The sequence below is a fragment of the Ursus americanus genome, chromosome 7 (genome assembly GCF_024610735.1).
Source record: "Ursus americanus isolate L20-20 chromosome 7, mUrsAme1.1.p, whole genome shotgun sequence".
Lineage (NCBI taxonomy): Eukaryota > Metazoa > Chordata > Mammalia > Carnivora > Ursidae > Ursus > Ursus americanus.
The window spans coordinates 2,306,380-2,331,232 of record NC_142133.1 but is presented as its reverse complement, the minus strand read 5'-3'; the positions used below and the strand labels follow the sequence as shown (position 1 = coordinate 2,331,232).

Below are 24,853 nucleotides of genomic sequence, written 5' to 3'. Positions count from 1 at the left end.
TGTGGTCGTTTTTCAGCTGGGACAGCTCATGCCTTTATCATAATTTTAGAATAAATTCCAAGTAAAGGCAAGTGTACCTTAGATAGAGAAATCCGGTTACCCTATTTTCTGTGCTATCCTAAAACATTAAGACTATGAACTAAAGAGTTTTAAAAGTTAATGCTTGGACCAAAATTTATTAAACAACATGTAAACTGTTTTCCAGTATTAGTATTCCAAAGATGATTCAAAGATGGCTTGGGGCATTAATGACAAAGACTTCATGTCACATTTCAGGAAAGGACTTTGTGATTTCTCTTTGTTATTTAATTGCTAATGTAGTATAAATCGACAACGACATGTACTTTTTCCCCCAACTGGCTCGACTTTATATTGTCTCATTAGAAATCTGTTTAAAATAGAGTATAAAAATTATTTGTACAAGAAGTAATATTTGATGGCAAAGAGTATTGGTATAATTTTCAAGTAACTACTTTATTAAAATGATCTTCTAAAACTTTGGCATTTGAAGAACTTGAAAGATATTCCAGAGAATCTAGGATTTCTTAGTCCAGACGTGCTGTTGAACATTCACAATTTAGAAAAGTAAAGGATCGGGGCGCCTGGGTGGCACAGCGGTTAAGCATCTGCCTTCGGTTCAGGGCGTGACCCCGGCGTTGTGGGATCGAGCCCCACATCAGGCTCTTCCTCTATGGGCCTGCTTCTTCCTCTCCCACTCCCCCTGCTTGTGTTCCCTCTCTCACTGGCTGTTTCTCTCTGTCGAATAAATAAATTAAAAAATCTTAAAAAAAAAGAAAAGGATCACTGTAGTTTAATTGTATAAATGAGAGAAATTAAGTGGTTATTCAGTTACTCCTTTCAGTTAGGCTCTGTTTAATAGAGGATTTCGGTTGGTATACCATCCCAATAAATATTGAGCACCTGCAAATGTTTGGCCCTGTTCTAGGTATAGGTATTGGGAAAAGCCGTTAAAAAAAAAAAAAAGTACATGCTCTTACATTCATTACATTCGTACAGGGAACTTACATTCTAATACCGGTTTTTAATACACATATGGAACCCAGGTCAATGCAAGGGAAATGAGGGAGTAGTCCTTTTTGAGCATTCTTTGCAGTACGATATGTTCTTGATTTTTGCCTCTTTTTAGTTAGTAAAAGCCATTACGTTTTTTTATTTTCGTATGTCCAAACGCACCCTAAATACACGTAAGCTGTATTAGAGGCAAGAGGGGGTCGCCACAGTCAAGTTTGGACCATCCTGGTGACGCGTCGTCTGTGGACGTAGCGTGTGCGCATTCCCACATGCATGCTAGGCGCACAGGTAACGGAGAAAATGGTGTCTTCCCGTGAAGCCGTGGGAGTGCCTGAGGCTACGGCTGGGCGAGGCCCTTCTGTGAGGGGCCACACCTGCTAAGGTGTCTGCTGGGGACGATCCTATTTTTCGGTGCCTTGGACACGACCGAGGAAAACAAGCAGCAAAAACTTTTTTTTTTTTTTAAAGATTTTATTTATTTATGTGACAGAGAGACAGCCAGCGAGAGAGGGAACACAGCAGGCGAGTGGGAGAGGAAGAAGCAGGCTCCCAGCGGAGGAGCCCGATGTGGGACTCGATCCCGGAACGCCGGGATCACGCCCTGAGCCGAAGGCAGACGCTTTTAACGACTGCGCTACCCAGGCGCCCCAGCAAAAACTTTTTAAGACAAAAGATAAAACGCCATTTATCAGCCCGAATAACTCAGTAGTAAAAGAATTAGTCATTAAAAACGTTTGTAACAGTATAGAGAGTGAGAGACAGGGACTCCAACTTCGGCGCTTCTCCCTCGCCTCCGCCTCTGGCGGCCCCTGGGCTCCGCTTAAGCGGCCGCGCTCCTGGGACCACCCCCCCCCCCCCGTCCCCGCCCAGGTCAGGCTCGGCCTCCTTGCGCTTCGGCGTTGCGCTTGACCCCGAGGGGGGGGCGTGCCGTGCGTCACGTCGCCGTTCCGTTACGCGAGCTCCGCCCCTGGGCGCCCCGCCGCCTTGTGTTTGAAGCTGTTCACCGGGAGACAACGGTGGCATCGGCGCGCCATGGAGCCGAGGCTAGTGAAGCCGCCGGGGCAGGATTTGGTAGTGGAGCGTCTCAAAAGCCGCTACGGATTAGGGGGCAGCCGCTTCGCCGAGGTGAGGGCTCGCCCTTCACCTCGGCCGGTCCCTGGGTCCGCGGGCCAGTTCCTGCAGGTGTGAAACAGCTCGCCCGGTAGCGGCGTCCGAAGCCTCCGCGCCGGGGTGCGGAAGGCCCCAGGCGCCACTCTGCGGGCCTCGAGCCGCTCTGCCGGAAGCCGGGTTAGCGAAAGGTAGCCTGAGGAGCGGAAGTCCTTCGTGGCCGCGGATGCTCCGTATGCGGGAGAAACGAATTCTATCAGGAAAATTCCTTCACCATAAACTCTTGAAGGTTTACGATGTATCAGACATGGTGGTATGACACTTTTATTTACGGTGACTTGTGTGGAGTTCGAAAAGCAATTTTAATTCCTTTAAAAACCTTCCTATTTGGACGTAATTCCAAACTTAAAGTTGGAAGAATACAAAGAACTCCTCTGAACACTTTGTTTGGCTTCACCAGTTGTTAACATTTTGCCACATTTGCGTTATTATCTTCCTAGTTTTGACTTTACATACACAGATTTTCGCCCTGAACTGTTGAAGGGTAACTTGCAGGCACTGTGATACTTTTATCCCCAAATATAAATACTTGATTGTATTTTCTAGGAATAAGGATATTCTCTTATATATCCACAGTAACGAATTAAAAGAGACTTACCGTTTATACAATAATATGTAATGTATAGTTCATATTCAAATTTCACCAATTATCTCAATAATGTCCTTTGTAAAATTTTTTTCCCGGTGCAGATACAGTCTAAAAATGAGCATTGCGTTTGGTTTTCTCTTCTGTTGCCTTTATTCTGGAACAGGTTCTTAAGTCTTTGCCTTTTGTAATGTTGGTATTTTTGAAGACTAGGACAACTGAATTTCTCTGATGAATACACCGTATGATTAGATAGATACGGGTTTTATGCATTTTTGGCAGGAGTGATGTATGCGTTGCTCCTGTTCATTAGGAGGCATGTGATGTTGCTTTGTCCCATTATTGGTGATATTAACTTTGACCGCTGGGTTAAGGTAGTGTCTATCAGATTTGTCCACTCTACCCTTTGTAATTATCTCTTGTACTTAATATATTATTTGTGGGGAACTCTTTTGAGACTGTAGGTTGATTCTTAGTGTATAAATTAAATATGTCTTTTTCTTTTAAGTATGATTTTTCAGGTTTTGATCAGGCTAAATGGAAGAGAAGATCACTAACCTCCCCAGGTAAGCTGATGAAGTATTTTGTACATTTGGAGGTTTTAACAAATTTAATTTGAGAGAATACATTTTAAAAAATGTTTAGGCTTAAGACTAAGTGCTAGATATCTTGTGATACTAAGCTTTTTTCATTTGGGTAATGAACTAATAGTAATCAAGATTTTGGGGGTAAAATCAAATTGAATGAATTTTTTTTGGTGTTTCAGTCACAACATTTTTGCCTTTAAAAATGTTAAAAATTAAACAGTATATTAGGTAAAGAAAACTAATTGCTATTTTTTTAAGGCATAAACTTTCCAAGTTACAGGGGTAATAATTGTTGCACTGGAAGGATTTATCAAATGTACTTGATAAAGATAATTATAATGTGAGATTGGGTGGGTTGGAACATTATGTGGTAATTTGAAACTAATATATATAGCTAATTAACCATTAGTCTTTTGATTTGTTGATACTTCTTCAGTGATATTTTTACTAGTAAGTATAATCATCAAATTTTGAGGTGATGTCAGCAGAAACAGTATCTTTAAAAGTTTATCAGTTGGTAGATTAGAGGATTTCATTTTTTTCCAGTTTATTTCATTTTGAAATTTTGTAAACACTTCCAAAACATTCCTTCAGTATGAAAAAAAAAAAAACCCGGTGATTACTGAGTCTAGTGTCTTAAAAATATCTTAAAATCGTATTCTAGTTTTGAAATTTGCCCTCAAATTTCCAACTTTTTAAAATATAACTAAAAAACATAGCCCATTTAATTTCTGATGGGGTAAACATGCACGTCGAGAGGGATGCATACATTTCAACGACATGGATGGAACTGTAGGGTATTTTGCTGAGCGAAATAAGTCAGAGAAAGACAAATACCATATGATTTCACGCATATGGAATTTAAGAAACAAAACATGAATATAGGGGAAGGGAAGGAAAAATAAAATAAGATGAAAATTGAGAGGGAGGCAAACGATAAGAGACTCTTAACTATAGGAAACAAACAGGGTTGCTGGAGGGTGGTGGGTGGGGGGGAAGGGATAATTGGGTGATCAGCATTAAGGAGGGCACTTGACGTAATGAGCACTGAGTGTTATATGCAGCTGTTAAATCACTAAGTTCTACCTCTGAAACTAATTTTTAAAAAATCAGATAATTCCAAAAAAATTTTTAAAAATATTTCTAAATTTCTTATTAGAGAAGCTCTCTTTGCCTTTTAGTCACTGAATTTAGACATAGGCTAATATTCTGTTAAATGTTTAGTGTTTAGGGGCGCCTGGGTGGTGCAGTCAGTTAAGTGTCTTGACTCTTGGTTTCGGTTCAGGTCAGGATCTCAGGATCTTGTGAGATCAAGCCCTGTGTTGGGCTCCATGCTCAGCGCAGAGTCAGCTTGAGATTCTCTCTCCCTTTCTCTCTGACCCGCCACTTGTACTCTCTCTGTATCTAATAAAAAGTTTAGTGTTTAAAGCATATAAAATTATAAAATGTTTAATATTTGAGGACTGATGAAATATAATGATTAGGTAGAAAGAAAACTGCTTTCTGAATTTTAATCTTTCCATTTGCTGGTTCTGTTACTCAGATAAATTCATGTAACTTCTCTGGTCCTTAGACTTTACATCATTAGGGTGAAACACACCTATTTTGCTTACTTCAGAGTAAGCTGGTTGTTGCTAAGATCGAATAAGGTAATAAATGAAAGAGCATTTTGAAATCAGTAAAGTGCTATATAAATACAAGATTTGATGCCTGTTTTCTGAAGTTTGCATTACAGAAACATACAGATAAGAAATCATTAGGTAATTTTGCTGCCTTACCTTTAGAAGCCTAGAATGAGATTAGTATCTGACTTTAGTAATCTCTGCTATTTTCTTTTTTGTCAGCAGATGATTTGGATATCTTCTCATCTGGAGATAAAGTGGGTTCATCATTAAGATGTTATTCTGATGAAAGAAAGCATTGCACAACACCTCTTTGTAGTTCATTCAAACGCTTAAATGTGAATTGGTAAAGTACCTTGAATCCTTAGTATTGCTCTCCCTTCGGTATCTAAAAAAAACTGAGAGATTAAAGGGTGGATTGTTCATGTCTTTGCTTTTTTTTCTGAGAGGAAGTACAAGCGGTCTGGAGCCCGCTGAATGGTTGAAGAGACTGATTTATTAATTTTTACTGAGAATCTCCGTGGTAAAAGCATAAACCTAGCGTTACGTTTGGTGGTATAATGGAAAGTTATTTATACAGTATGAAAGATGAACAATTATTTTTATGGTTGTTCATCCAGGACCCAAATGAAGACCCTGCTCCCTTTTTTTTATTTAAAGGAGCTAGGATAAAAATGAATGCAAGTGTGTTAGACGGAGATATTTCACTCAGCATCCATTGTGTGTCTACTAGTGTGGTAAGTTGTATTTTAGGTAGTTGAGAGAAATAGATTAAGAAATCAGCCTAGGGAAATGCTAACTACAAATATGCAGAGTGCTGGGCTGTGAGTGGCTGAAACCAGTATAAAAACAGTGGAAGCTAAGGTGGAATAAAGTTCCGAATTAGATACAATTAAATGCCATAAATATGTGGCAGAAGGAGGTGCTGTGGTTATCAAGAAGGGGTAAATGTTTTGAAATCATGTTAAACTATAAAGATGTATACATACACAAAATGAAATGTTGAGATAATCATGGGGAGAAGAAAAGATAACTATGCTGGAAATATTTGTAAATTATTAATGTAATTGGTATTTGGGAGCTTGAATTTTTTATATAATTGCCTCATTTTCTACTTAGATGATTTAATTCATGTAAAGCACTTAGAACAGTGCTTGGTACATAGAAAAGCATTCAAATGTGCTATTAACATTGTTACTACTATTTTATTTGGCATTCACAAAGTACTTTTGTTGATCTGGATTTAAGATTTGAACATAAGGTAGATTGAATATAGAGTAAGGAAAGTAAAAATTGTTTTGAGATAATTATGAATTTCTGGAAATTATTTTCTTATATTTTATAACTGATAGTTTTATTATTTTTGTTATCATAAATGCTCGGTATAATTTCAAGTTATAACTTGAAGCTTTTGAACTGTGAAAGTTTTTATGACGTTGGACCGTTTTTTTCACAATCTCTAGTTATGATCTAATCTGGAATTATAGTGCTGTCTAGCATAGTAGCCACAGGGCACAGGAGGCTATTGAGTACTTGAAATATAAGTACGAAATATTCACCGGATTTCAAAGATGGATAAAAGAATGCAAAATACCTTAATAATTTTTAATAGTGATTATATATTAAAATAATCTTTTAGATATACTGGGTTTAACAGTGTTAAAATTTTGTGTCTTTATGTTTTTAATACGGCTGCTAGAGAATTTTAAATTGCCTTATGTGACTTGAATTATATTTCTTTGAGCAGCACTGCTCTAGAAATTTCAACTTTGAGATCATCTTTTTGGAGAGAACACCTGAGATTCTAGTTCTGCTTTACCTTTTACTAGTTATGTTATGTGTCAGTTATTTAAATTTTTTAGGTTTTAGTTTCCTCCTGTTAAATGTTGGTTCTTTTAGCTAAAATTATAGCTAACAGTACCTGTTACATCTACCTCACAGAAGTATTAGGAATCAAAAGAAAGAGTTTGGCAGTTGTAGAGCATTCTACAGGTATATGTCATTTTAAATTAAGCCCATTGGAATATGTAGAAAGATAACTATAGTGACCTTTTAGGATCAGTGACTTACTTTCCACATTTTGTTTTCCATTTTTAAAAATGTTTGTTACATTTTTTAAAGATTTTTTTTTTTTTAATTTATTTATTCGACAGGACAGAGACAGCCAGTGAGAGAGGGAACACAAGCAGGGGGAGTGGGAGAGGAAGAAGCAGGCTCATAGCGGAAGAGCCTGATGTGGGGCTCGATCCCATAACGCCGGGATCACGCCCTGAGCCGAAGGCAGACGCTCAACCGCTGTGCCACCCAGGCGCCCCAACTTGTTACATTTTTTAAAATTGTTATGCTGTTAATATTTGAAAAGCAGTTTTATCTTTTTAAAATGCTATAGAAAACTTCCAGAATGCTGTGATAGATTTTTTTTTTAAAGCCTAGATGATGAACTGGATTCTTTTCAAGATTTGAAGCAACGAGAAACAAAAGAAGAGTTAATTGAGAATGAACACAGAATTAATACCTCCAAAATAACCAAACAATCTTTTAAAGACACAGAAAAAGGTAAAAGAGATAATCATTTTAGAACAGTTCTTAAAAAGTTGCTTTGTCAGGGCATCTGGCTGGCTCAGTAGGTAGAGCATGTGACTCTTGATCTCAGGGTTGTAAGTTTGAGCTCCGCATTGGGTATAGAGATTATTTAAAAATAAAATCTTAAAAACAGTAGCTTTGTCAAGTAGAGCACATAAAGTTTATCTCATAGTAATAACACTGATCCTCAGGTGTCTGTATATTTCTGTGTTCTGCATTTTTGTAAGCCATGAGATAGTAACTGTGCTTATTAGTGACTGAAGGAGAAGTGGAAAATAAACTTCATTATTTTTCAGTAGTATTCCTATGCTCTCAAAATTATCAAAATAAGTTAGTAATCAATTGAATACTTCTTATAATTTCTTCATATTTTTTCCTATCAGTATTTGTTAGAAAGTCACTAAAAACTGTGCTAGATTTGAGTAATCCTTTAATATTTTAAGATGGTACTCCAGATTTCTTAAGGTATAGCTTCTTCAGGCACTTCTTTAGTAACTCTCTCTGCATGTCATAGTTTTGTCAGCATTTCATGGAAATAGGCAACCAGAAATGGCTTCCTCTTGGCTGCAAGACTTTGAGAACAGTGTTGCCCCTTTGATAGCCTTTGTGCATCTCTTCTGGGCATACCTTGTCTACATGTAACACATGCTTATTTCTCCCTTCCCACTCTCCTTCATCCTCTTCCCATTCATCTCAGCATTTGAGGAAAGTGAAAAGTAATTCTGCCTGGAGTTGTGTTTCTTGCTACATGGTGGATTTTCCCACTGAAAAATAATTGAAAATATAGAATAATGTAAGAAAAAAGTTGAACGTATTTAAAAGTTGACATAATTAAGGAATATTTAAGCTAGGAATTGTGAGATGGGAACCTAGAGAGGCAAGCAAAGTAGTGAAAGTGTCTTTCACTTTAGGGGTGCCAGGGTAACTCAGTCGGTTGGGCATCTGACTCTTGATTTCAGCTGGGGTTGTGATCTCAGGGTCCTGGGATCCAGCCCAGTGTAGGGCTCTGTGCTCCACTGGAGTCACCTGGGATTCTTTCTTCCTCTCCTTGTGCCCCTGCTCCCCCTCCTGCACTCTCTCTCTCTCTCTCTCTGAATGAATGAATGAATGAATAAGTAAATAAGATCTTTTAAAAAATGAAACTGTCTTTCACTTTAAGGGTATTTGCTGAAGTGAGTGAAGTAAAACTTTTTCTTTTCTTTTTTTTTGAAGATTTATTTATTTATTAGAGAGTCACCCGCTTGCATGCACATGTAGGGGAGTGGGAGCAGGGGGAGAGGAAGAAAGAATCCCAAGAGGACTCCCTGCGGAGTGCAGAGCCCCATGTGGAGCTTGATCTCACTACTCTGAGATCACGATCTAAGCAGAAATCAAGAGTTTGTGCTTAACAGACTGAGCCACCCAGGTGCCCTAAAACTTTTTTCTTTGTTAAAAATTGGTGTTATTTTTTTATTTTGGCTCCCTAAGTTCTGTCCAAGATGGGGAGTACAATAGGAGACCCCCTTCTTAAAGCTAGGGTTCCCAGGAAGGCTAATGCAAGTTAAAACCACTTTCAGTACTAACAGAAAATAAATTCTGGCAATACAGTGTTGGCAAAGAAGTGAAGCAAGAGAAACTTGCTCATCCATTGCTGTTGGGAGAGTAAATTAATATAACCACTTTGGAAGCAGTTTGGCATCACTGGCACAGTTGAACCTGCACATGTCCCCTATGGTCCAGCAATGTTGCTGTTAGTTCATATACCCTGGAGAAACTCTTGAACATGTGTACCAGCAGCCATGTGCAAGACTGTAGATCACCTGTGTAGACGAAGAGTTCAAATATCCACCTGTAGTAGAATGTTGGCATATAAAAATATAAAATAGGATAAAGTAGTGAAGATTTGTGAACCCGATTCTGTCATTAATACAAGAACATATTTAAAAGAGGTTATAGAAATTACATAATTACATCATTATATAAATTACAGACATTATTATATAAGGTTTAAAACCAACCAAAACAAGGTCTTAAAATTTTTTTTTATCTTTACCCAAATAGTAAAAACTTTTAAAAAATAAAGCAATGATTAATGCTATATTTGGGTTAGTGGTTAATTTGGTTTAGGGGAGAGAAAGGAATGTGATCAGGGGTTTCTGAGGTAACTCTACATTTCTTGGCCTAGGCAGTTAATATGTGAGTGTTTTCACGCACTTTAAAATCCATTTTGAAATAATTTCAGACTTACAGAAAATTCGCTGAAAGAGCATAGAGAATTTCTAAGGCCTTCACACAGATTTTCTAAATTTTAACATTTTACCACATTTGCTATATAATTCTTCCTGCATATAATACTGGAGACTTAAAAACATTTTTTTTATTTAAATTCAATTTAGTTAACATACAGTGTATTAGTTTCAGGGGTAGAATTATAGTGATTCCTTGATTGCTTGTAACACCCAGTGCTCATTACATTAAGTGCCCTCCTTAATGCCTATCACTTGGTTATCCCTTCCCCCCACCCACTCCCCTCCAACAACCCTCAGTTTGTTCCCTCTGGTTAAGAGTCTCTTATAGTTTGACTCCCTCTCTGTTTTTTTTTTTTTTTTTTAAAGATTTCATTTATTTATTTGACAGAGACAGAGACAGCCAGCGAGAGAGGGAACACAAGCAGGGGGAGTGGGAGAGGAAGAAGCAGGCTCATAGCGGAGGAGCCTGATGTGGGACTCGATCCCATAACGCCAGGATCACGCCCTGAGCCGAAGGCAGACGCTTAACCGCTGTGCCACCCAGGCGTCCCTCCCTCTCTGTTTTTATCTTATTTTATTTTTCCTTTCCTTCCCCTCTGTTCATCTGTTTTGTTTCTTAAATTCGACCTATGAGTGGAAATCATACAGTATTTGTCTTTGGCTTATTTCGCTTAGCATAATACCCTGTAGTTCCATCCATGTCCTCACAAATGGCAAGACTTCATGCTTTTTGCTGGCTGAGTAATATTCTATTGTAGATATATACCATATCTTCTTTATCCATTTATCTGTCGATGGACATCTGAGCCCTTTCCACATTTTGGCTATTGTGGGCGTTGCTCCTATAAACAGTGAGGTATATGTGCCCCTTCGAATCACTATTTTTGTATCCTTTGGATAAATACCTAGTAGTGCAGTTGCTGGGTTGTTGGGTAGCTCTATTTTTAACTTTTTGAGGAATCTCCATACTGTTTTTAGTACTGGAGACTTTTTAACAATACTATAATTTATATTTAAAGTAACTCTTCCTGAAGAGTCCTCTGTCTGTGAATATTTAAAACTGCAAAGTAATAAGCTTTATAATTAAATTTCTTTTTTAGCAGTTGCCCAGCCAACTAATTTGGCATCAAATTCAAGAAATTGGACTGAATGTTGTAATAATGCAAGTGACTCCCCTCTGAGATGGGTCAGCTGTTCGACATCTAAAACACCAAACAAGCAGAGAATACTTCCACATCAGATAAATCAGATCTATGATGAATTATTTCAAATACACCAGAAACTGCAGGTAAGAACTAAAAACTGAATTGAGAATTCAGATTTATATATTTATTTATTTTTTAAAGATTTTGTTTATTTATTTGAAAGAGAGGCAGCGAGAGAAGGAACACAAACAGGGGGAGTGGGAGAGGGAGAAGTAGGCTTCCCACTAAGCAGGGAGACCGATGTGGGGCTCGATCCCAGAACGCTGGGATTATGACCTGAGCAGAAGGCAGATGCCTAACGACTGAGCCACCCAGGCGCCCCGAGAATTCAGATATATTTATGTTCTAAGCACCAAACATATATAAAATTTGAATACAGAGTATTTAATTTTAATTATTTTAGATAAGTGTGTCAAGACAAAGTCAAAAGGGAACAAACACAAATTTATTACAGTTATTGAAGGGAAAAATTCATAGCTGAGGAAAAAAATAAATGGTGTTATTATGTATAGGTGTATTTCTTAGATTTCATACTTTTTTTGTTTTGTGTTTGTTTCTTTATTTCCATCCCATCTTTGCTTAAGAACTAAAAATCTGTCGGTAAAGTGTATTTTTTTTTAAGTTTATTTTTTTTTTAGTAATCTCTACACCCAGCGTGGGGCTCGAACTTACAACCCTGAGTCACATGCTCCTCCAGCTGAGCCAGCCAAGTGCCCCTAAAGTGTGCTTTAGTGTTCCTGATTCATTGTTTTACATACGTATACCTAGGAAGTTCTCTTGTCAGTCTCACCAAAATTCGATTCAGAGCATTGGTCTTTGTCTTTGGGATTTTTTTTGTTTCTAAAGGGTGTAATTCATGTATTTATCAAGTGTCCACTAGGTGGGAGTACAGAAGGGAGTAAAAGTATGTGTAATACACAGTTCCTGGGGCGTCTGGGTAGCGCAGTCGTTAAGCGTCTGCCTTCGGCTCAGGGCGTGATCCCGGCGTTCCGGGATCGAGTCCCACATCGGGCTCCTTGGCTGGGAGCCTGCTTCTTCCTCTCCCACTCCCCCTGCTTGTGTTCCCTCTCTCGCTGGCTGTCTCTCTGTCACATAAATAAATAAAAAATCTTAAAAAAAAAAAAATACACAGTTCCTGACCAAAATTGTTCTAGTTGGAATTCTATTATATTTGTATACAAGGAAATAAACATTTTTAAAAAACCAATATCTAAAAAAAATACTCCAATATCTCATTTTGTCTGAATTATTCAGATTATAATTACCATATCATTTCAGAAAAAGATTATTTTGGCCTAAAATCACTGTAGAACAGTTCAGGGAGAGACATAATTTGGTACTTGACTGAGGTAGAATTTAAAGAGGAGGGGAGTGAAAAGGGCATTCAGGTGGCAAGAGTTGGGGATGGGAGGTTTTTGGGAAGGAGCGATTTGTCAGACAGAATTTGCCAGCCTGGGGAAAGAACACTCAGGCTGGCTACTACAGGTTTTTAAGCAAATGAGTGACAGAGTAATAAATAGTGCATTGGGAAGATTCCTTTGCTGATACTTTCTAAGAAAGAATAAGCAAAGTTGTAAAGATATATCATTTACTGCAAACACAACAAAGACAAATATTTTTAAAAATATGAAGTGCAGTGGATTCATCTTGTTTAATCAATGGTCGAATCTAACTTAAAAATTTTTTTTAGTCTTGTGTTGGTCATCATTAGTATACACATTTTATCATATATTGTTCATGAACATGTATGTTCATTCAACATATGTTTGAACACTTGCTAATATACCTTTGCATACTTAGTGTTGAATAGATAGAAGTAGATAAGTATATATGGTTCTTGTCATACATAGCTTATTAGAATAAATTGTGAGTTACCCATAGAGTTACAATTTTATAAATTTAAGTGAATAATTCAGGTATAATAAATATGAAACCTGATTAGGATAGATTGGTAAGGTCTTCTGAGAAAGTATCATTTAACTTATACCCTGGAGGAAGAGTAGGGGATTATCCCTACTAGATTGTGATGGTCTAGTATGAGAAGCCCCAGAAGCATGATGATATATTCATTCAAGGAAAATGTAGTAGGTAACTGAAGATTTTTAGAGCAGGGGAGTTGCTTAATCTAAAGTATGCTTAAATCAATGGGTTGGAGGGGCATAGGTGTGGAAGTTGGGAGACCGTAGGATATCCTACCATAGTAGTGCAGGTAAGAGGTGATGGTAACTTAGACTGGGTGGAGGCAGAGAAGTGGAATTGGGGGGCTTTTGGGGGTAAAATGGGTTAGACTTGGTGTTACAAGTTTGATGTGGTATAGGGAGAATAGGTGTCTAGGATAATTTTCACGTTTCTGGTTTGTACAACTTGGAGGAAGAATGAATATGGGGAGGGAGATCAAGATTCTAGTTTGGAATGGATTAGGTTTGAGACTTTAATGGAGACCTAATGTAAATAAATATATCAGCTTGGCATTTAGAACATATGTCTTGGATGGGTGTCTAAATTGGGAGTCATTTACATACAGATATTTAAAGCTGTCACCAGTAGGTGAGATCTAGAGAGAGGACAGAGTGTGAAGAGATGTGGGTATCCTGATGGTGTCTTGGGTTAGGATGAGGGCCTTAGGGATAGAAAGAAGTGGATGGATTCTAAACATTTTTAAGAGGGGGATCCATAAAGTCATGGAGATTGTTTTGATGTGGAAGCTATGCAGTAGGGTTTTAGCCAAAGATGAAATGCAGGTTTATTCTTTTGATTATTGGATAAATGATTCTACTTTTTGCTTAAGATAGGGAACCAAAACTGGAGAGAAAGAAGATTGTTTTTTGAGATTTATAACTTTAATTTTTGTGTAGGAAGTAATTCCTTTATTATGAATATTATCTTTTCATTTGCAATATTTTTCTAAGTAACACTGTTTTGGTTTTTGAAAGTTTGTAAAATACTTAGGACATACAGAAAAACATAGAGAATATTATAATATCAACTGTATTTCCATTGTCCATATTGCATAATGCTAACATTTTATTAATAATTCTGTTTGATATTTTTAAAGGAAATAAAATACTTCAATTAGAGTTCAAACAGCCTTCTTCCATCCCATACCCTCTTCCTTTTCCCAAGGATTCAGCACTCCCTTGAAATTAGTGTGGATCCACTATGTCCCGTTTTAACACTTTTATGTATTTTTATCTATGTATCGCTTTGAATATTTTAAAATGTTACATAAGTAATGACATATTGTGGATTTCTTTTTGCAACTTCCTTGCTTCATTCATCTATATTTTTGAGATTTACATATTTGGCAAATGTAGTTCTAGTTCGTTTATTTTAACTGCCATGTAGCATCCTGGCCTCTAAATAAACCACCGTTACTTTCTATCTTTCTTTTTTTTTTTTTTTGAAAGATTTTATTTATTTGAGAGCACATGAGCAGGGGTGGGAGGGCAGAGGAGGAAGGAGAAGCGGGCTCCTCTCTGAGCAGGGAGCCTGACAAGGGGGTCCTTGATCCCAGGACCCTGGGATCATGATCTGAGCTGAAGACAGAGACTCAACCGATTGAGCCACCCGGGCGCCCCTATTTATTTATTTCTATATGAATATACAAGGTGGAGTTTATATTTTACAAACAGCTCTGTTTAAATGTCCTTAACCTGTAAGAAGTAGTAGTAGCAGGTTGCTACCAAATTCTCCAAAGTGACTGTGCCTATTTATTTACGTTCCCATCAGCAACATCCTGGAGTTGTCTTTCCCCCATAAATGATAGCTATCTTACTGATGTTGTAGTTTGCATTTTTTGCCTTTGAGTATTAAAGCCATTAAGATGTTTCGGAGTTTAGACAGTAATGGTAAGACCATATTTTTAAGCGAACCAGGATAGTAATCTGTAGGTGCATACCCAAGACTTTGAGCAAAAAGACTGGTTTCTTTTATATCAAATCTGAATGTTGAAAGTATATGAGATAACAACCCTGTGTCCAAGAGTTAAGTTTCAATTCTCTAGAATTCTAGGGTTCTTTGTTAGTCAAACAATATAAACATAATAGTAGAACTTTCTGGCTTTCATCATATACTGAGATAAAAGAATTCCAGCACGTTTTTGTTAACAGTTGACCAGTGGTGGGGAGGCTCTTAATGATTGCACTAGAATTCATTTCTTTCAAGGCTATGTATATCTGCCTCAGGAACTGCTGGCACTGAGACAGATGAAGGCAGGTGTCTTGCTGCATTTCCACAGTAGAGGCCTAGTCCCATACAGAAAGCTTCCACATCCAGAAATGATAGTCAGAAGAAAGGTCTACTGAATCTTTTTTTTTTAAGTTTTTATTGTAATTTTTTTTTTTTTTAAAGATTTTATTTATTTATGTGACAGAGAGACAGCCAGCGAGAGAGGGAACACAGCAGGGGGAGTGGGAGAGGAAGAAGCAGGCTCATAGCGGAGGAGCCTGATGTGGGACTCGATCCCGGTACGCCGGGATCACGCCCTGAGCCGAAGGCAGACGCTTTAACGACTGCGCTACCCAGGCGCCCCTTTATTGTAATTTTTATTTTAATTCCAGTTAGTTAACATATAGTGTTATATTAGTTTCAATATAAGTGTTACAATATAGTGATTCAACACTTCCATACATCTTGAGCCATCTCCAAAAAAGGGAAAATGTGATGTACCTTCACAGTGGCCTGCTGAGCACTGAAGGAAATAGTGAACCTGCATCAAATAGTTCCAGAACTAGGAAGTGCAAGATCAAGGCTCTGGCAAATTCATTATCTGTTGGGAGCCCACTTTCTGGTTCATAGACAGCCATCTTTTTGCTGTGTCCTCGCATGTTGGGAAGGTCCTCTTTTTAAATTTTTTTAAAGTGTGCAATTATTTTTAGAATATTCAGAGTTATTCTACCATCATCACAGCCAATTTTACAATATATTCATTATCCCAGTAAGAAACCCCCTTCTCTTTAGATATCTCTACTCATTAACCCCCCACACCCCCTTAGCCCCTGCCCCACCTATCTCCTCTCAGCTCTAGGCAACCATTAGTCTATTTTCTGGCCATAGATTAGTTTATTCTGGACTTTTCATATAAATGGAATCATACATAGTGTGTGAAATATCTGACTTCTCTCACTCAGCGTGTTATTTTCAAGGTTCATCCATGTTGCAGCATGTATCAGACAGAATTTTATTCCTTTTTATAACTGAATACTCCATTATATAGGTATACCACATTTTCTTTTTTTTCCCCATCAGTTGATGGACATGTGGGTTTCCATTTTTTGGCTATTATGACTAATGCCGCTATGAAAACTCATGTTTAAGTTTTGTTTGAACATATGCTTTCATTCCTCTTTAGTGTACATGAAGCAGTGGAATACTGGGTCATATGGTAGCTTTTTGTTTAACTTTGAGGAATTTTCAAGACCGTTTTCCAATATGACTGCACCATTTTACATTCCCGCCAATAGCATACAAGGGTTTCAGTTGCTTCACATCACTGACAACATTTGTTATCTGTCTTCTTGATTCTGACCATCCTGTGGGTATAAAGTGACACCTCATTGTGGTTTTGATTTGCATTTCCCTGATGGCTAGTTGAATTCAGTTTGGACATGTTTATTTTGTGCTACCTTAAATACAGGTGGGGATATTCAATAGGAAGTTTGGACTTGAGTTTGGAGCTTAGAAGAAAAAGCTGAGCAATTGTAGGTTGGGAGCAGTTAGCATATAAATGGTAATTTTGCCATTGAGTGGAGGGAAGTAAGCAGAGAGAATGAGAAGATGTGAAGGGAAGTGACTTAAGCCCAAATCCTGAGGAACATTAGTAATTAAATGACAGTAAAGGAAGCAGAGCCTGCAAAGGAGGCTGAGAGGCCGTGGCCAGAGAGTGAGGTGGAAAACCAGGAGAATGTGGTGTCGTGGAGTCCAGTGAAAGAGATTATTTTAAGTTGGAAGAAAGGGCCTATCGTATAAAATGCTTTTGAGAGACTCAATAAAATTAGGACTGAAAGTGACCTTCAAATGTAGTAATAGGTAAGTCATTTCAGTAGGGGGATGCTGGCAAAGGCCAGATTGAGGTAAATTGAGGAGTGATTGGGAAATAAAGAGGGCTCAGCAGGTGTAGACAAAAAGTGTTAAAGAATTTTGTGAAAGGGAGGCAGTCAGTGGGTATGGTCAAGAGCAACTCCATTTCAAATGAGATTGGAGATATTAAAAATATTAGAGGGATTATCAGCACAGCAGTATCCAGAGAAGGCAGAAGGCAGTAAGATCCTGAGTCTGCCTTTGTAATGGGAGGGAAGGAGAGACCTGTCTTGAGGGCAGGAGGTTGGTGTTTCCTTCTGCTGTCTTCTATTTTCCCTGTGAAGTTAGAGATGAGGCTGTCTGCACAGAATCATGTAGTAGGTGAGATGTTCAAAGTAAAGAATGGAGAAGGTTTGAAATAGGCACTGTGGAGAGTAGGAGAGAGCGAGCCAACCATGAAAATATAAAATGATTTCTGGACTGCATTGAGAATCTGGTAGAGGTTCCCTGAATTTACAATAGTACAACTTTTTCTGGTGTGTGTTTTCTCCATTGGTATTGAGCAGTGTGGCTTTGGGGTTAGTGCTATAATGCAGGATTGGAGTCTTTTAGCCCAAGTGAAGGACAAGAAGGGGAGGGGGTGGAGAGTATAGGGAAAGAACAGATGGTGAAGTTGAAGTGGAGCATGGAATTGAAGCTGAATAGAGGATTATTCTTCATGGTACAGATGCATTTTGGACCCCACATTATCTAGAGTCCTCATAATGGAATCTCACTATGGTGTCATGTCATTTTGCAGCAAGATAGAATTTCTGTGCAAGCTTACTTGCTGTGGTAGTTCAGCTGTTACTGTAGCCCAGATTTTACTTGGACCCATGTAGTCCTAAACACCATTTGATTAAGCTACAACCTCAGTAAATAAAATATAATTTGTAGAAGTCGTGAATGTACTTTCTAAAAACACATGACTCTGACATTTTAATACAGTGTGAAACTGCAGCACAACAGGAGTTTGCTGAAGAACTTCAAAAGCGGGAACGTTTTTTAGTTGAAAGAGAACAACTACTTTTCAGACATGAAACTGCATTGAGTAAAATTAAAGGTGTCGAAGAAGAGGTTCTTACAAGATTTCAGATTATAAAGGAGGTAACTATATAGCATTGATTTCAGAGTAATGTAATTTCTGTTTTTCTTAATTTAGATTCACTAGTTATTAGCATGTTGCCATATTTGCTTTATTTCTTCTCCATTCCCCCCTCCCCCTACATAGTTTTTCCTGGACCATTTGAAACTAACTTGCAAAAATCGTGACTCAGCACCCCTAAATACTTCCTTAGTCTAATCAGTGCTTAATTTTTGGACTGTGTATCTCCTAAGCATAAGGACATTTGCCACATCATTATCATATTAGGAAATTAATGCTAATTGAATAATTTAACTTAATATGTAGTCTGCATTCATTTTCCCGATTGGGTCTTAAGATTTTTTTTTTAAGATTTTATTTATTTATTTATTTATTTATTTGGGAGAGAGAATGTGTGCATGCGAGTGTGAGAGGGAGAGGGAGAGGTAGAGAATCTCAAGTAGACTCCCTGCTGAGCATGGAGCCCAATGTAGGGCTCAATCCCACAACTCCTAGATCATGACTTGAACTGAAACTGAGAGTTGGATTCTTAACAAACTGAGCCACTCAAGGTGCCCCATTGTCTTGAAATCTTTTATTGCTTGTTTTATTTTCTGATCAAGGAACTAGATAGAATTCATGCATTATACTTGATTTTTATATCTTTTTGGTTTCTTTGAATCTGGAGCAGTCAACCATTTTTTTTGTGAGACTTTTCTTTGAAGATTCCACGCCAGTAGTCTTGTGGAGTATGTCGTATTCTGGATTGGCTTAATTGTTTCCCAAGGATTTTTTCAGGTTGAATATTTTTATCAAGAAAATTATGTAGGTGGTAGGGTGTACTTTGTTTCTTATCAACAGATACATTACTATATGTATAACTTACATAGAGTAAATTTCATTCCGTTTTGAAAAATGCATATAGTCTTGTAATCACCACCATAATCCCAATAAAGAATAACTCTAGCACCCCAAAAGTTACCTTATGCTCCTTTGAGGTTATTCCTCCCCACCCCTAGCACCTCTGCCCCCTGCCAGTAATCACTGACCTATTTTCTGTCCCTGTATTTCTACTTTTTCCCAGAATATCATGTAAATACAATCATGATTTTTCTTTATCTGTGGTTTTCAGCAGCCATTTAATTATGAGGTATCTCCACATGCTTTTCTTTGAGTTTATCCTGTTTGGGGTTCACTGAACATCTTGACTTTGTAAATTAATGTCTTTCACCAAATTTGGGAAGTTTTTAACCAAAATTTCTTCACTTATATTTTATGTTCCAACTGCTTTCTCATCCTTCTGTGTCTCCAGTAACTCATGTGTTAGGTCTTCTATTATACCACAGACTGCTGCGGCTTTGCTCGTTTCCCTTGTGTTTCTTCTGTGTTCTTCAGATTTGATAATGTCTATTATCTACCATTACATTCATTGTTTCTTCTTTCATTTCCATGTTGCTATTGAGATCATCTAATGAATTTTTAATTTCTGGTATTTTAATGTTCTAAAATTGCTAATTATGTTCTTTTAATAATGTTTAATTTTCCTTACAAGAATTTTTATCTTTCCATTTGCATTCATTTGTAATTACCTCAGGGAACATAGCTAAAAATTCAGCGTCTGGATCATGTAAGAATTGGCATTTCTCTTGAGACTTAATCACATTTTTCTGGTTCTTTGTATGTTCAGTGACTTTTGGATTCTATTTGGGACCTTTTGGATATTGTACAGATTCTGGATCTGGTTATAATCCTCTGGAGACTGTTTATTTTTTTAAGCAGTCAGCCCAGCTGTTTATTTATAAATTTTTTTTTTTTTTTTTTTTTTTTAGTCCTCAAGCTGTTTATTGCTTTAACAATGCACCCTAGAGGACATCCTTTTTGTAAAAATCTATTTTGTAACCTCTAAGCAATATTTTGAGGGAATGGCAGTATTTAGTATTTTTTCCACTTATAATATTTTTTTATTATATTATGTTAGTCACCATACAGTACATCCCTGGTTTTTGATGTAAAGTTCGATGATTCATTAGTTGCGTATAACACCCAGTGCACCGTGCAATACATGCCTTCCTTATTACCCATAACCAGCCTATCCCATTCCCCCAAGCCCTCAGTTGCTTTCTCAGAGTCCATAGTCTCTCATGCTTCATTCCCCCTTCTCATTACCCTCCCTTTCTTTATCCCTTTCTTCTCCTACCAGTCTTCCTAGTTCTTATGTTCCATAGATGAGAGAAATCATATGATAATTGTCTTTCTCTGCTTGACTTATTTCACTTAACATTATCTCCTCCAGTGCCGTCCATGTTGCAGCAAATGTTGAGAAGTCGTTCTTTTTGATAGCTGAGTAATATTCCATTGTATATATGGACCACATCTTCTTAATCCAGTCATCTGTTGAAGGGCATCTCGGCTCCTTCCACGATTTAGCTTTTGTGGACAATGCTGCTATGAACATTGGGGTGCATATGGCCCTTCTCTTCACTACATCTGTATCTTTGGGGTAAATACCCAGTAGTGCAATTGCTGGATCATAGGGTAGCTCAATTTTTAACTTTTTAAGGGACCTCCATGCTCTTTTCCAGAGTGGCTGTACCAACTTGCATTCCCACCAACAATGTAGGAGGGACCCCCTTTCTCTACATTCTCTCCAACAATTGTTGTTTCTTGCCTTGTCAATTTTTGCCATTCTAACTGGTATAAGGTGGTATCTCAGTTTTGATTTGAATTTCCCTGATGGCTAATGATTTTGAACATTTTTACATGTGTCTGTTAGCCATTTGTATGTCTTCATTGGAAAAGTGTCTGTTCATATCTTCTGCCCATTTTATGATTTGTTTATTTGTTTCTTGTGTATTGAATTTGAGAAGTTCTTTGTAGATCTTGGATACCAGTCCTTTATCTGTAGTGTCATTTGCAAATATCTTCTCCCATTCCACGGGCTGCCTCTTAGTTTTTTTGACTGTTTCCTTGGCTGTGCAGAAGCTTTGTATCTTGATGAAGTCCCACAAGTTCATTTTATCTTTTGTTTCTCTTGCCTTTGGAGATGTGTCATGAAAAAGGTTGCTGTGGCCGATGTCGTAGAGGTTGCTGCCTATGCTCTCCTCTAGGATTTTGAGGTCTTTCATCCATTTGGAGTTTATCATTGTGTATGGTGTGAGAGAGTGGTCAAGTTTCATTCTTTTGCATGTAGCTGTCCAATTTTCCCAGCACCATTTACTGAAGAGACTGTCTTTTTTCCACCAAATGTTTTTTCGTGCTTTATCAAAGATTAGTTGCCCAAAGAGCTGAGAGTCCATTTCTGGGCTCTCTATTCTGTTCCATTGGTCTATGTGTCTGTTTTTGTGCCAGTACCATGCTGTCTTTGTGATCACAGCTTTGTAGTACAGCTTAAAATCCGGCAACGTGATGCCCCCAGCTTTGTGTTTCCTTTTCAACAATTCCTTGGTGATTTGGGGCCTTTTCTGGTTCCACAGAAATTTAAGGGCTGTTTGTTCCAGTTCTTTGAAAAATGTCATTGGTATTTTGATTGGGATAGCATTGGAAGTGTAGATTGCTCTGGGTAGCATAGACATTTTAAGTATGTTAATTCTTCCGATCCATGAGCGTGGAATATTTTTCCATCTTTTTGTTTCTTCTTCAGTGTCTTTCAAGAGTGATTTGTAGTTTCTAGAATATAGATCCTTTACCTCTCTGGTTAAGTTAATTCTGAGATACCGTATGATTTTTGGTGCTATTGTAAATGGGATAGATTCCCTAATTTCTCTTTCTTCAGTCTCATTGTTCATGTATAGAAATGCAACTGGTTTCTTTTTTTTTTTTTTAATGATTTTTTATTATATTATGTTAGTCACCATACAGTACATCCCCGGTTTCTGATGTAAGGCTCTATGATTCATTAGTTGTGTATAACACCCAGGGCACCATGCAATACGTGCCCTCCTTACTACCCATCACCGGTCTATCCCATTCCCCCACCCGCCTCCCCTCTGAGAAATGCAACTGATTTCTGAGCATTGATTTTGTATCCCGCCACATTACTGAACTGCTCTATAACTTCTATTAGTTTGGGGGTGGAGTCTTTTGGGTTTTCCTTACAGAGTATCTTGTCATATGCGAAGAGAGACAGTTTGACTTCTTTGCCGATTTGGATATCTTTTATCCCTTTTTGTTGTCCGATTGCTGTTGCAAGGACTTCTAATACTATGTTGAATAATAATGGCGAGAGTGGGCATCCTTGTTGTGTTCCTGATCTTAAGGGAAAGGCTTCCAGCTTTTCCCCATTGAGAATGATATTTGCTGTAGGCTTTTCATAGATGGTTTTTATGAGATTGAGGAATGTAGTACCCTCTATCCCTACAGTCTGAAGTTTTTAATTAGGAAAGGATGCTGTATTTTTTCAAATGCTTTTTCTGCATCTATTGAGAGGATCATATGATTTTTGGCTTTTTTCTAGTTGATATAATATATCACACTGATAGATTTGTGAATGTTGAACCACCCTTGCATCCCAGGGATGAATCCCACTTGGTCATAATGGATAATCCTTTTAATGTACTGTTGGATCCTGTTAGCTAGGATCTTGTTGAGAATTTTGGCACCCATATTCATCAGGGATATCGGTCTCTAATTCTCCTTTTTGTGAGGGGGTCTTTGCCTGGTTTGGGGATCAAGGTAATATTGGTCTCATAGAATGAGTTTGGTAGTTTTCCTTCTGTTTCTATCTTTTGAAATAGCTTTAGGAGAATAGGTATTATTTCTTCTTTGAATGTTTGGTAGAATTCCCCGGGGAATCCATCAGGCCTGACGTTTTGTTTTTTGGAAGGTTTTTAATCACTGTTTCAATCTCTTCATAATTAATTGGTCTGTTTAAAAAATCAATTTCTTCCAGTTTCAGTCTTGGTAGTTTATAGGTTTCTAGGAAGGCCTCCATCTCTCCCAGGTTGCTTAATTTATTGGCATGTAGCTGTTGATAAACGTTTCTAATAATCCTTCCTATTTCATTAGTGTTGATTTTGACCTCTCCCTTTTCATTCATAATTTTATTAATTTGGGTCCTTTCTCTATTCTTTTGGACAGGTCTTGCCAGTGGCTTGTCTGTTTTATTTATTCTTTCAAGGAACCAGCTTCTGGTTCTGTTGATCTGCTCTACTGTGCTCCTGGTTTCTAATTCATTGATCTCTGCTCTAATCTTGATCAACTGCTTTCTCGCGCATGGATTAGGCCTGTTCTGTTGCTGTTCCAGCTTCTTGAGGTGAGAATATAAAAACTTCATTTTAGATTTTTCTATTCTTTTGAATGAGGCTTGAATGGCTATGTATTTTCCCCTTAGAACTGCCTTTGCAGTGTCCCATAGGTTTTGGACCATTGTGTTTTCGTTCTCGTTGGTCTCCATAAATTGTTTAAATTGATTTTTGATTTCCTGGTTTATCGAATCATTCTTGAGCAGGATGGTTCTTAGTCTCCAAGTGTTTGAGTTTCTTCCAAATTTTTCCTTGTGGTTGAGTTCCAATTTCAAGGCATTGTGGTCAGAGAGTATGCAGGGAATAATTTCCATCTTTTGGTATCGATTGAGACCTGTTTTGTGACCCAGAGCATGGTCTGTTCTTGAGAATGTTCCATGTGCATTAGAATAGAATGAGTATTCTTTTGTTCTGGGGTATAGTGTTCTATATATATCTATGAGGTCCAGCTCGTCTAGTATGGCATTCAAAGCTCTTGTTTCTTCGTTGATTTTCTGCTTAGGTGATCTGTTGGTTGCTGATAGTGGAGTGTTGCGGTCCCCTACTATTAATGTATTTTTATGTATATGTCTCTTTATTCTGGTTAAGAGTTGGCTTGTGTATCTTGCTGCTCCCCTGTTGGGGGCATAGATATTTATAATTGTCATATCCGCTTGTTGGATACATCCTTTAAGAATAATATAGTGCCCTTCTGTGTCTCTAACTATAGCCTTTAGTTTAAAATCCAATCTGTCTGATATGAGAATTGCTACCCCAGCTTTCTTTTGAGGTCCATTGGCATGAAAGATGGTATTCCATCCCTTTACTTTCAGTCTGAATGTATCTTTAGGCTCAAGATGAGTCTCTTGTAGACAGCAAATGGATGGGTCATGTCTTTTTGTCCAATCTGCAACCCTGTAGAATTTATGGGAGCATTTAGGCCATTTACATTGAGAGTGATTATTGAGGGATCTGATTTTAATGATGTCATGTTGCCTGTAAAGTCTTTGTTTCTATAGATTGTGACATTCTGTTCTATAGCACTCTTGGGGCCTTTTTACTTTTATAGAACCCCCCTTAATATCTCCTGTAGGGCTGGTTTCGTGGTTACGAAATTGGTCAGTGACTGGCGATTCTGGAAGGTCTTTATTTCTCCATCAATTCTGAATGACAGCCTTTCTGGATAAAGGATCCTTGGCTGCATGTTTTTCTCTGAAAGAGCTTTCAAAATGCCCCCCAGCCCTTTCTCTCATTCCAGGTCTGACGTAATTCTGATACCTTTGCCTTGGTACATGAGAAATTTCTTTGCCCTGGCCGCTTTTAATACTGTATCCTTGGATCTAATATTTGCTAAATGCACTATGACGTGACGTGGCGTAGGTTTGTTGTGGTTGAGCTTGGGAGGGTTGTTCTCTGCCTCTTGGATACGAATGCTTGTTTCCTTTGCTAGATTAGGGAAGTTTTCAGCTACAATTTGTTCAAA

At 37.9% G+C, this 24,853-nt stretch overlaps 1 protein-coding gene across 14 annotated transcripts in view; it reads left to right on the top strand.

Annotated features, from left to right (window-relative positions):
* The first annotated feature begins 1,983 nt into the window (after positions 1-1,983).
* The window catches only part of CCDC138 (coiled-coil domain containing 138), a 188,832-nt gene continuing 165,962 nt past the window's right edge, over positions 1,984-24,853 (top strand). For 4 of the 14 annotated variants that reach the window (XM_045771603.2, XM_045771602.2, XM_045771590.2 and 1 more), the window contains exons 1-6: positions 1,985-2,157; positions 3,294-3,351; positions 5,217-5,340; positions 7,423-7,550; positions 10,906-11,093; positions 18,016-18,174. In XM_045771603.2, the coding sequence (XP_045627559.2) occupies positions 2,065-2,157; positions 3,294-3,351; positions 5,217-5,340; positions 7,423-7,550; positions 10,906-11,093; positions 18,016-18,174 (750 nt within the window). In that variant the 5' untranslated portion in view covers positions 1,985-2,064. Of the gene's footprint in view, positions 2,185-2,233; positions 3,352-5,216; positions 5,341-7,422; positions 7,551-10,905; positions 11,094-18,015; positions 18,175-24,853 lie in introns of those variants that run through there. The other 10 variants (XM_087863224.1, XM_045771604.2, XM_045771594.2 and 7 more) reach the window with 10 other exon arrangements.